The 13668-nt window shown below is 36.8% G+C and overlaps 1 protein-coding gene across 1 annotated transcript in view; it reads right to left on the bottom strand.

The window, feature by feature from the left end:
• Positions 1-9840, bottom strand: part of ACVR1C (activin A receptor type 1C) — a 78771-nt gene extending 68931 nt beyond the window's left edge. The window contains exon 1 of the mRNA XM_033111318.1: positions 9576-9840. Coding sequence (XP_032967209.1) covers positions 9576-9636 — 61 coding nt within the window. The 5' untranslated portion in view covers positions 9637-9840. The remainder of the gene's footprint in view (positions 1-9575) is intronic.
• Between the last annotated feature and the right edge of the window lie 3828 nt (positions 9841-13668).

Here is a 13668-nt window from a genome sequence, read left to right as displayed (position 1 = left end):
TTATAACTCTTGAATGGCACTGTGAAATTGCAACTTTGTTCTTTTTTAAAATTGATTGTGTTATTCTAGTGTATTTGCCTTCCCATATAAATTTTAAAACAGCTTGGTGAATTCTGCAAAATTCCTGCTGTAATTGACTGGGATTACAATGAATCTGTAGACCAATTTGGACGTAACTGACATATTAACAACACCAAGACTGATTCTCTAAAAATAGCATATCATTCCATTTACTTAGATCTTTAAATTCTTTCAACTCTGTTTTATAGATTCTAACATATAGATTTTCCATGTATTTAATTAGACTTCTACCTCAGTATTTTGTGGATTTTTAGGTGCTATTGTAAATGGCCCCTTTTTTTTCAATTTCTAATTTTTCATTTTTACTATATAAAAATACAATTGATTTTTAAAATATTAATCACATATTCTACAACCTTGAACTTGAACTAGAATATATTAGTTCAAATACCTTTTTTTCGAGATTCTTTAGTATTTTCTATATATAAAATCAAATAATCTGTGAATAAAGAAGTTGTGTTTATCCCTGTCCAACCATATGCCTTTTACACATTTTTCTTATGTTACTGCATCGAGTAAGACTTTCAATGCAGTATTGCTTAGAAGTAGTAAGCGCAGACATCCTTGCCTTGTTCCCACTCTCAGTGAGATGCTCTAGTCTTTCACAGGTAAGTATGATGTTAGCCTCAAGATTTCTGAAGAATCTCTTTGTCACGTTAAGGAAGTTCACTTCTATTCCTAGTTTGGTGAGAATTTTTATCATAGATGTTTAGTGTTGGGATTTGGTTTTTATGTATCTATTGATATTGTCATATGGTTTTTCTTCTTTAGTCTACTGAAATGGTGAATTGTAATATTAGATTACAATTGTAATTAGATTCAATATTGAATGTTGAACCAGCCCTGCATTCCCCAACCCCACTTGATCATGACGTTATTATATTTTGGGGTTCAATTTGATAAATTTTGCTGAGGATTTTTGCATTTCTTTGATAGATACTGGTCTATAGTTTCTTTCATTTGAGGTGTCTTTATCTAGTTTTAGTCTCAGTGCAATGCTGATCTTATAAAAAGTGAGCTGAAGTGTTCCCTCCACTTCTACATACTGAAATAGTTTGTTTAGAGTATATACTATTTCTCCCTAAAATTTGGGGTTGGAGTCTTCATAGACGTTTTCAAGCTTTAAGTTATGAAATGAATTTCATAATGAATTCATAAGTCTTGATTTAGATATCATCTGTGAATGTGTGTGTGTGTGTGTGTGTGTGTGTGTGAGAGAGAGAGAGAGAGAGAGAGAGAGAGAGAGAGAGAGAGAGAATTCGGGTTAGCTATTACTTCTTGAGTGTTCGTTGGTAGTTTGTACTTTTCAATTAATTTGTTCATTTAAGCTAAATTTCCTAATTATAGGCAGAAAGATATTTGAAATATTCCCTTATTTTTATTTTCATGTAGGGTGTGTAGTGATGCCCGCTTTTTCACTTCTGACAGTGGTAATTTGTATATTCCCTCTTTTCCTTGTGAATCTAGCTAGTGGTGGATCAATTTTATTGATCTTTAAAAAAAACAAAATAGTTTTTGTTGCCTTGATTTTCTTTAATGTTTTTATGTTTGCAACCTCATTGTTCACTCTTCTGACCTTTATTATTTCCTTTCTTCTGTTTGCTTTATTTGCTGCTCCTATAAATTTCACTCTAGGACTACTTTAGGTGTATCCCACAATTTTTGATATGTTGTATTTTCATTTTCTTCAATTAAAAATATTATCTAATTCTTCTTTTGATTTTGATCCATGAGTATTTAGAACTTTGTTGCTTAATTTCCAAACATTTGGGGATCTCTCAGATAAGCTACTATTGTTGACTTCTAGTTTATTTCCATTATGTTCAGAGAAAATACTCTGTATATTTTACATTCTTTTAAATTTATTAGGTTTGTTCTATGGCCCACAATATAGTCTCTCTTTATTAACATTCTATGTGCACTGTAAAATAATATATATCCTGTTGGTGGTTGGAATGTTACATTAAGTGTCAAGTTGGTTAAAAGCATTTTTCAGATCTTATATATCCTTACTAATTTTTTATCTACTTATTCTATCAGTTATGAGAGAGAAGTGTTGAAGACTCAAACTATAATTATGGATATGTCTGCCCCTCCTTTCAGTTCGATCAATTGCATTTTCATACACTTTTAAGCTCTGTGGTTGGGTGCAAAGACATTTAAGATTACTATATCTTCTTGGTTAAGTGATCCCTTTATCATTATGGAATATCCTTTGCAACCTTCCATTTTCTGAAGGCTACTTTGTCTGTTACTAAAATGGCCACTCCAGCTTTCTTATGATTAGTGTTTGCATAGTATAACTTTTCCTATATTTTTACTTATAATTTATTATATCTTTACAGTTAAAGTGCATTTCTTATATTGAAAGTGAGTTTCCTGTAGCCAGCATATAGTTAGTTCTTGCTTTTTAACCCCATATGACAATCTGTTTTTTAATTGCTATGTTTAAACTACTTACATTTAATGTAATTATTGAGATGGTTGAAATAAAATCCTCTTCTTCCTAGTTGCTTTCTATTTGCTTGATCTATGTTTGGTGCCTTTGCCATTTTATCATCATGTTTTTGTATTAGTTGAATATTTTTATTTCATTTTATGTACATTACTGGCTTCTTACTTATGCTTAATATTTAATATATATTTTAATATTTAGGGATTGCCCTTGGCTGTACAATATATATCTTTAATTAATCACAGTATAACTTCAAATAATACTATAATCCTTCACATATAAGAAACTTAACAACTGTATACTCTGAATTCCTCCTTCCCATTCTTTGTGCTAAGGCTGTCATACATTGTATCTATACATATGCTACAAAGTCGCAAAGCATTGCTATTATTTTTGCTTTGGAGAGTCAATGATCTTTCAGAATGATTAAAGTTAAGGAAAAATATATTTTATATTTATCTTCATTTTAGCTATTTCTAAATATCTATTTCTCAGTGTGGATCCAAGTCTCTGAATCTGTATTCATTCTGTCTGAAAAAGTTCCTTTAATATTTCTTGCAGTGCAAACATAGGGGTAATGAATTCTCTGTTTTTATTCATCTAAAAATGTCTTTGTTTCTCCTTCATTTTCAAAGATAACTTTACGTGGTATGGAATACTGGCTTGATAGTTTTATACCTGCTGTACTATAAAGTTGACATTTCATTGTTTTCTGATTTGCATAGTTTCTGACGAGAAGTCTACTGTAATTCTTAACTTTGTTCCTATGTATGTAATACAGCTATTTTATTTGGGCTGCCTTCAAGAACTTGTCTTTACCTTTGAATCTCATCAATTTGTAGATGATACATCTATGCTGTGGGGGTTGGGAGGAGAGGTATTTATCATGCTTCTCTGAGACTCTGTGATTAATGACTTCATGTCTTTCACTATATTTGGAAAATTATTAATCAGTATCTGTTCAAATAGTTCCTCTATCCCTTTCTCTCTCTTTTCACATCTAGAATTCCATTTACACGTTATACCACTTGATATTGTCTCATACGTCTTGCGTGCTCTGTTTTGGTTCTTTTCATTCTTCCCTCTTTACCTCCTAACACCACCCACGTTAGTGTAATGACTTTATAACAGTATAATTATGCAATTATAATGTACTATGTATCGGTCCATCCTCAAGTTGAAAACAACATAGCCTCACTTATGGATGAACTGAAGCAGTTACCAAGAAAGAAATTTAGAACTTTAAATACTTATATTAGCGAAGAAGAAAGGTCTTCAATGAATGATTTGAAAAAGGGTCAGCAAACCACAGCCCACTGGCTGGCCCGTTTGTAAAAAAATAAAAAATAAAAAATTTATTGAAACATAGCAACACCTATTTATGTATTGCTTTTACATTACAATAGCAGAATTAAGTAGTTGCAATAGAGACTGCATGGCCCAAAGACTAAAATATGTACTATCTGACCCTTTTAGAAAAAGTTTGCCAACTCTTAATCTAAGGTACCAACTTAAGAAGCTAGAATAAAAATAGATAAATTAATTAAATTCAAAGTAAGTAGAAGAACAAACTAATGAAGATAAGAGCAGGAAACAACTGGACAAAAAAGAACAAAGAAAATCAATAAAGCCAAAAGTTATTTATTTGAAAGAAATCAATAAAACTGATAAACCTCCAACTAAATAAATCAAGGTAAACAGAGAAAATTCAAATTCACAATGTCTGGAATATAAGAGGAGACAGCATCACAAATACTACAGATATTAAAAAGATAAGAAATATTATGAAAAACTTTATGATGGCAATAACCAAAGCAGAGTTCAGAAAAAGCAATCTTAAAAAGGCATCTTCATCTTGATTTGGCACAATAAGTCAATACTTTTAAAGGGGTCTGGTTGTTTTAACAAAATCAACTTTCTTCTCCATGCAAAAAAGCAATGCCTTTTAATATAATGTAACTAATACATCACAGCTAGAGAACAGCTACAGGAAAGAAAGCAAAAAAAAAAAAAAAAAAAAAAGGAAGAGAGGTACACTCAATTACACATTTTATTATTCTGTAAAGAATCTAAACATAATTGTCCTATATTCAGTGTTTCATACAGTGTATTGTCTCTTTCCTGGAAATACACACTACAGATGTAAATGGAAGTTGAGTGAGAATGCTGTCACAGTATGGTTATTAGAACAGGCAAATGTTCACAGAGTAGATCTTTACTCTTGCACAGTAATAAGAGGGATGGAGAAAAGAAAAAAAAAAAACACTTCTAGGGGAGCAGGCCAGGAAAATGTCAACAGATAAAATTTGAGATGTGATGAGTTAATACTCTTTAATATATTTCGGCTCTGTTTTAAAACAATCTGGTTCCTTAAAGCTGTGTTAATCTGGATTACCACTCTCTTGACTCTCTGAGTCAACATCTCTTGGGTAAGCATGCATTTATGAAACTAAACATTTCGCATTAAAATGATCACTGTCCAATCCTGACGGATTAGGTTGTTTTCTAATCCTGTTTTTAACCAGAGTATTTATTTCAGTCAATCATGGCTTTGAACAAAAATTTCTAAGAAACTTAATCAACGTACAGAAATGTGGCATCTATCCCTGTCATTTTACCTTGTCATGAAATAAGGATGCTAAAATAGATCAGAAGAAAATGTATGTGTTTCACTTTCAAAATTAGAGCAACCTAATCATTTTCTTGATGTGAAAAGTTTAATAAAAAAGTAGACTGATCTAATTTGGGATGCTTAAGTCACTGGCAAATTTAAATTGTTTTTTTTAAAAAATAATAAGCCAAGCTCTTGAGTCATTCTGAATGATTCACCCATGAATTCTTGAGGGGATTAATTTAAAACAGTTCCAATGAAACAGTATCTTCACATACCTACTCTAAAAAAAAACAGAAGAGAACAACAGAAAAGGAGAATTATTCTAGAGGAGAAAAAGAGAAGAATCGGGACAGAGCACAACTTTGTTAGCCTGGTTTGCCAATCAGAGCAGATGAATTTAAGAGCCACCTGATAAGGCAAGAGAGCGTCCCCTGAGCAATAGCCAAGTGTTGGCTTCTATGGAAATAAAGTCTTTCGTGTCCATTTCACACTCCTACTCACCTTCTCCCTCCCTTTTACTTTTTGCTGGATCCCCACGTGAGAGGCTTGGTGATTCAAATTGTTCAGATTCCAGGGAACCAAGAGGCCCACATACTTTAGGGATCCAGCATTCAGAGATGCATATGGGGATGGCTGCAGAGCTAGAACAGAAGTTTTAAGAGACAAGGACTAGAAAATCAGTCTATGATTCTCTGTCTAATACAAGAGCTGGGAATACCTGTATCAGAAGCTGGTCATCTCACCACAATATTTCTTTAATGTGGGGTTGCCAGATAAAAGTACACAGTATGTGCAGTTAAAGTGGAATTAAACAGCAATTAATTTTTAATATATGTATGTCCCTTGTCATGTTTAAAACATACTTACACTCAAAAATTGTTTGTTGTTTACCTGAAATTCAACTTAATTGGGTGTTCTATGATTGCTAAATCAAAATGATCTGTAAGTGCCCTTGGCTCTAGATTTTTTTCTTCAGGCCAGTCTTATCCCCTAAACTCCAGACTCATAAAACCAACTGCTTACTTAACATTTCCATTTTAGTGTCTAATAGGCATTTTAAACTCAGCATATTCCAAACTGGGCTCCAGCTATCTGACATTGTCCCCTTCTCCTCCCCAGACCTGCTCCTGCTGTCGTTGGGCTCACCCCACTTAAGGATCTATTCTTCCATTGCTTGGGTCAAAAATTTGGTCCATCCTTTGCTCTTCTCTTTCTCTCACATCTTAAATCTTTTATTTTCATATCATTATAGTGAATCAGAGGAACTCTCTATTCTATACTTTGTCAGTTTGAGGCTAGAAAATGGGCTGAGGCAGTATAGACAATGAAGAAATACGCCCTCAAGGGCTTCTGCACAGAGTTTCGCCTGGGCTGGAGAAATTTCTTCCTTGGAACCAGGGAGCTGCTTGCCACATTTGTGTCAATCAACCAATAAATGATTGTGCTTAAAGGAGGGCAAAGGTGACACCTTTTGCCTTTGTAAACTCAGTCAGCACAAGGCTTTCACTTTCACTTCCAGAACAGCTTAAATTGTATAGTGGGAAGTGCTAACTGTTGTTAGGAGAAGGAAAAAAAAAAAATCTCACTATCTGAAACCTTCATGTCCACCCTGGTTATCAAATGAAACTGTCATCTTTCCTCTTTTAGAGTAATAACATCTAGCTTTCCAGACTTAGTAATTCTTTCCCAACCAGAAGACAAGGAGTTTCATAAACTTAGTAGAGTAACTCTACATAATATTCAAATCACAGGCTTCATACTTCAGATATTTTCTGCCAAGTCTTCATTTAGTACACATGATAACTGTGGTGAGGTCATGTCAGATCTTTCTTATCAAACATCAAGGAACCCAGAGACTAGATCATTAGAGCAACTCAGAGCAGCCTAATATTTTAGCCAGTCTAGACCAAAAAATATTTTCTCCAAGTTTCCGCCAGTGGTTATCCGCTGAGATTTTCATCAAGGAGCAATTGTTTCTATTCTGCTGCCATGTTTCTCCGAAAATAAGACCTAGCAGGACCATCAACTTTAATGCGTCTTTTGGAGCAAAAATTAATTTAAGACCCAGTATATTATATTATATTATATTATATTTTACTATATTATATTAAGGACCCAACCTTATATTATAGCAAAATAAGACCGGATCTTATATTAATTTTTGTTCCAAAAGACGGATTAGAGCTGATGGTCCAGCGAGGTCTTATTTTCGGGGAAACACGGTGTTAACACATGACACATCTAAGGTGACAGAGATGCTAGAAAAAAACAGCCCAAGCAAAAAGCCTTTATTTTGGCTTATCAATGTCTCCCGATATTTAAGGTCCTAGGCCTGGTCCTCAGCAGAGCCAAATTGGAAGGTGGTGTTTTCTGTCATGCAGTTTTGATATATCATCATGTCAAAAGCAACTTCTCATATAACACATTGACAATGGAGTGTACATTTTCAAAAATGGCATATGATTAATATTGTAATTTGCAAAAGTGACCAGGTCAAAAATAACGTAGGTAATCACATGAGAAAAACAATTTAAAAGATGAAATAAATAAATAAACAAATAAACTACCTTGCATCCCTCTACCAAATAATCAAAGATGTGTACAAAAATTGAGAATCAAAAATGTGCAGAGCAATAGATATTTTTTCTGTGGGATACAAAGAGTGGTAAAGTTTCTTAAAGATTCTTTTGCATTTCATATACAAAGGTTCATTGTAAATCTTTGATTTTTATAAGTACTTCTCTACTATAGTGAAACATTATCTCCATATCAGGCAATTTTCTTAGCCTTCAATTTTTGAAGAAACAATCAAATTTGAATGGAAAATCTATTTTTTTTTTTTTTGCAGATTTCAACGTTGAAAAGTTCCCATGCCTTTTTAAGAACATAGTATAGTAGGGCATGTTTTGCTATGTTGCTATGCCCAGGGTCTCTGAAATTTTCTAAAAGATTCTGTCATATAACAAACAATACTTTTCAAGCTAGATAAAAGATAATTGAGTCTATTTTTTTAAATGTCTGCAGTAAGTTACTAATTCCCCAAAATTAACAGAGCTGTATGGACAGCCCACAGAGGCAATTTCACAGGTGCCCAGTCAATATATCTAAAAGACTTTTTTTGGGTAAATTTTATTAATAAAGGGCACTTTGAGTATTCCAAATTACCAGAGTTTCCACCCATTTCTTAGAACGACTCACATAGTCAGTTTCCTTCCCATTAATGCATTTATAACTCTGAATGTAAATATTTCACTTTATCTCATCATCTTCCTCACAGTCTCTGCTTTCCTAATTAATCCCTTCCAATAATCAAAATTTCAGTTATATCTTTTTAGTGATTCACCCAGTCCATCTGAAACACTGAAATCTGTAAATGACAGCAATCATACTACTCAAAACATTCCCCTGCACAGTCACTAAGAGGAAATCTACCCGCAGTCGAGTATAGCTATTAATGTCAAACAGATTGTCATCTGGGAAAACAAAAATGCATCAAAATCAGCTTCGGACAAAGCACAGCTCTACGGAAAAACACCAGCTTTTTATTTGCAAGTGTTTTAAACGTCTGATTGAAATGTTTTGAAAATGAGTTAGCAAGGAACCTGCTCCTGGTCTCCATATCCCAGGACAACGTAATAATGAAAAATAGTTTCATAGTCAAAGAGTTTTTCGTCAGAGCATACTATGATTTTACCAAAGATGCATTTGCCCCAGTTTCTAGTAAACATGATAAAGAAACGTTTAGTTTCTAGCTTGGGCAAGGGTTCTATTTAGCCTATCAAGGAACAGACCTGTTATAAACGCTGGGACTCTTGCCAGATTTTTTTTCCCCTGCAACTCAGTAAAGATCATACCTCGAAAGCAATGTGCGTTGCAAACCACGCAGATTTAAGCTCCCACTCCCGCCTACAAAGCTTGGCACCAGCGGCTTCGGAGGTATCCTTCGCCTCCTCAAACTCAGACTGAATCGCCGCGTCCCCTCCCCACCCTCCCACCACCATGCCATCCTCCTTGCTCAGCTCTCCGGAGCTCAGCACAGAGCGTCCCGAACTCAGGGTGAACTCATGGTGCCAACGAGCTCCCATACCTCAGCACACCCACAAACACACTCTCCCTCCGCTGCAAACTGACCCAAATTTGTCCCCACCTCACAACTCCTACAACACACACTCCTATGTCCCTGTCTCTTTTCCCTCCTCCTGGTGGCTTCGACACACCTGCCTATCCCTACAGCTGCCAGACATCAGGTGCCCACGCCGCGCCCCATCCCACGCCCCCTCAGTCCAACTGGCGCTTCCCACTCCTCACTGTGGAAGGTCAATTTGCTCTGAGCAACTTCTTCCTCCACCCGTGTGCCTCCCCACCCCCGCAGACCGCTCCCGACTCCCACTCTCCTAGGAGCGTGGGAAGGGGCGCCCGACGTACCTGCCGAGAGGGCGGCGGCCGCGGCGAGCAGCAGGAGAACCTGGCAGAGTGCTCGGGTCATGGCCACCCAGCGGCCGCGCTGGCGCTGCGAGGCCCCGGAGCCGAGCTAGGCTCCGGGACAGCGCCAGCTGCTTTGAAGTTCCCGGGGCGCTGGAGGGAAGCGCAGCCCCACAGCCTTTAGTAGTGTGCGGTTGGCTCTAATCCGAGCGGACGCCCCCTCTTCTGCCTCCCACATCCCACGCCCCTCGTGGCTGGCAGTGCGCGGCACTCCTGCCACTGGCCCCAGCAGCCCGGCTGGGAGGGGGGCGGAGGGGTGACAGAGCCCGCCCCTGCCGCGCCTCCGCCCCCTGCGCCCTCTCTCAGTTGCCTGGGACTTGGTGCTGCCCGACAGGGGGGAAAGGCGGCCCAATGACGAGGCAGTGAGATCTCCCAGAGCTGGGTGGAAGGAAGAAGGTGGGTGGCGTGGAGCCCACAAAACTGGAGGTGGGAGTCCGGACGGGAGGGGAAGTCCTACTAAGACTAGGAAAATATAAACCCTGTTGCAATTGCTTCCTGGCGGTCCGCTCTGTAGTCTTCTACAGAAGATCCACCGGTCCAGGTTTCTTAACATTCATTTATAGTCCAGTGCCCTGAAGGTATTTCTAACTAGACTGAGCCATTAGACACACCCGGGTATTCATGCCCAGCTCGTTCCACAACCGCATCTTGGCTGTGCGCGCGTCTGTGGAAGGGCGCCCTCTCTGTCCAGCCTTGGAAATAACCAGTTGTTTGACTGCATTGACTACCCGTACCTTTGGTTTAAAAACTTCATCTCTTATCTGATGTCTTCTTGTGACCCTCTTCTCCATGGATGACGACCAAAGCTAGGCCACCTGCGTCAGGTGATGTGGTCATCTGCATTTTGTAATCTAGATTTGGAGCTTGAGAACCCATCCTATGGAAGATAATCAGCTACAGTTTCAGCAATTGAAAAATAGTGGGGCTGGGGGAAGATCATACACATACAGATTAAGGGGAGGTGAAGAATGATTTAAAGTAATATAGTAGAAACTTATGTGAGTAGTGTTTAAATCCCTGAAGCTTATCACCTAACAGGTGCTCCTCCTATGTGGATTGTGGTTGAAAATACAAGGGAAATGTTACCAATTCATAGAAATTAGCCTAAATTCAATCCATGTATGGAACCTATACATACATTAAAGTGAATGGTATTATTTTAACCTAAAGAACACAAAAAGCCAAGAATCCAATACTAGTATTATTGCTACTGTTACGGTGCACCTTGAAAAGTGGTTGTCATATAAATTAATTGCTTTAGAGTAAGAAATACTACTTGCTTCTTCACCTAGCTCAGCTTTTAATAATGCAAGTGTTCTTTCCGAAAAGGTCTATGAAAGACCTATGGTGGAATGAGGTATACAAATGACTTTACCGACAGAGGACCGCAGTACTGGGGGTGGGATGCTTCTTGGACTTCGAGGCATAAGGATCTCACACACCCCCCCACCACTACCACCACCTTGGGTGAATCTAAACATTCCTAAGCATAAAAATACTTTGTTCTCATTTTATTCTGGATCCAAGTAAACAACAAAAAAAAATGGAGATTTGGGACAAGCCTGAGCCCTTCCAGACACCCACAAAACAGATGCTTTTTTTTTTTTTAAGGCAACAAATTGCAAGGACACATTATATTTTGGCTGCGTTGGTTTGCTCATTATTTGGTAACTGTACCCTACATTGTGATTTATGTTGAATCATGAGATTTAGAACTGAAAGAGCAAGATTTAGCGTCCTCTATGGGCCTGATTCCTCAAAAGGAAATGGAACTTTCACCCCTATTTCTTATACCTATCACTGGAGTTAAAAAGGGTAGTGAATGTGAACACACTGTCAAGCCATAAGGCATTATATTAATGTCAGGTATTTACTCCCCACTTGTTTATTTTTTCTCTTGAATATGGTAAGTAAAATCCCCATGGGTTGGAAAGCTCTCATCTAAGAAAGCAAGGTCACCAGTCAGAGCGGCCGTCATCAATAAATCAATAACCAACAAGTGCTGGTGAGGATGTGGAGAAAAGGGAACCCTCATGCACTGTTGGTGGGATTGCAGATTGGTGCAGCCACTGTGGAAATCAGTATGGAGGTAGCCAAAAAAACTGGAAATGGAACAACCTTATGACCCAGCAATTCCACTCCTAGGTATCTATCCAGAGAAATCCAAAACACTGATTCGAAAGAAATTATACACCCCTATGTTTACTGCAGCACTATACACAATAGCCAAGACATGGAAACAACCAAAATGCCCATCGGTAGATGACTGGATTAAGAAACTGTGGTACATTTATACAATGGAGTATTATGCAGCCATAAAGAAGAATGAAATTTTACCACTTGCAACGATATGGATGGACCTAGAGAACATTATGCTAAGTGAAATAAGCCAGATGGAGAAAGACAAATACCATATGATCTCACTTATATGTGGAATCTAAAGAATAGAATAAATGAAAAAACTAATCAGAAACAGTCTCAAAGATATAGAGGAAAAACTGAGGGTTGCTAGATGGAAGGGGCGTGGGGATGAGGGAGAAGGTGAGGGGATTAGAAAGCACAGTCGGTAACCACAAGATGGCCACGGGGATACGAAAGACAGTTTGGGGAATATAATCAATAATGTTGTAAAGATTTTGTAGGGTATCCGATGGACACTTGTCTTATTAGGGAAACCACTTCAGGGATGGTGTAGATGCCTTATCATTGTGCTGTACACCTGAAGCTGAAGCTGAATAATAATGAATGTCAACTATAATTACATATATTTATATATATATATATATATATATATATATATATATATATGTCACAGGATGTGGAGTATAGCATAAGGAATAGAGTCAGTGGAACTGTAACAGCTATATACAATGTCAGAGGGGTAGTAGATTGGGGGAGAGGGGTTATCACTTTGTGAGGGGTATGTATGTCTAACTATTACATTGTTTTGTACATCTGAAACTAAGAAAAATAAATAAATAAATAAATGCAAGGTTATTATCCTGAGAAGTCTGATATTGAATATTCTGATATTGAAACTTCAATATTCTGACAAACTCAATGCTTTCCTCTCAGTCTAATGTTGCTTTGCCCACTATGGTATCCACAGTCCACATGGTGTGGTACTCGTAGTCATGTGTGGATAGTAAGTCTTAGAAATGTGTTAGTCCAAACTGACACATGCTGTGAGTATAAAATACATGCTGGAATTTAAAAACTTCATATAAAATAAGAAGTTAAAATATATCATTAATAATTTCTTATATTGCTTACATGTTGAATGATAATATTTTGGACATATTGCGTTAAATAAAATATATTACTAAAATTAATTTCACCTATTTCTTTTTACTTTTTAATATGGCTATTAGAAAATTTTAAATTATTTTTGTGGCTCAAATGACATCTGTATTGGACAGTGCTAGTCTAATGTATCCTCATCAGATGGCAAAGACCTTTGTCTTCAGCACAGTACACAAAACCAAAAGAGTTGTTAGGTGACTTGCCAGTCAACCTACAGCCAGCCAATGAAGGAATCAGGATTTTTTTAATTCTTGGCACAAAGTTCCGTAGCACAACAGAAACATATTAACACCACGTTAACAAGGTTAACATGTCAAATATCTAAGTTCTTAATTTATAGGAGTATTTTAAACTGGGTCTTCAAATACCATTTCCTCTGTCCTCTTATGCATGTTCTTCTTCCAATATCAATATTACAGAAACTCTGAAGTATGAAGTTAACTGCTCTCAATATATTCAACCTCAGTAGCTGACAAAATATATTTGTCAAAGTATATTTGTGGGCATTTATAAATATTTCTATGTGCTTGACTCTTTAAGGCCACCTTTAAGGCAACCAAGAAATGACCTTCATCCTTATAACATGTCCCAATTTTTACTTAAAAATTATAGTTTATTTACACATACATGCATACATAAGTACTTGGAAATTAATCCAATCTTTATCCAATATCGTTTTAAATGAAATAGTATTAAGGAAACACTCTTTGGAGCATATTGACTGACTCCTGTT

This window comes from Rhinolophus ferrumequinum, chromosome 8 (assembly GCF_004115265.2).
Source record: "Rhinolophus ferrumequinum isolate MPI-CBG mRhiFer1 chromosome 8, mRhiFer1_v1.p, whole genome shotgun sequence".
NCBI lineage: Eukaryota > Metazoa > Chordata > Mammalia > Chiroptera > Rhinolophidae > Rhinolophus > Rhinolophus ferrumequinum.
The sequence above is the reverse complement of the archived record's forward strand: the minus strand, read 5'-3'. Positions and strand labels throughout refer to the sequence as shown.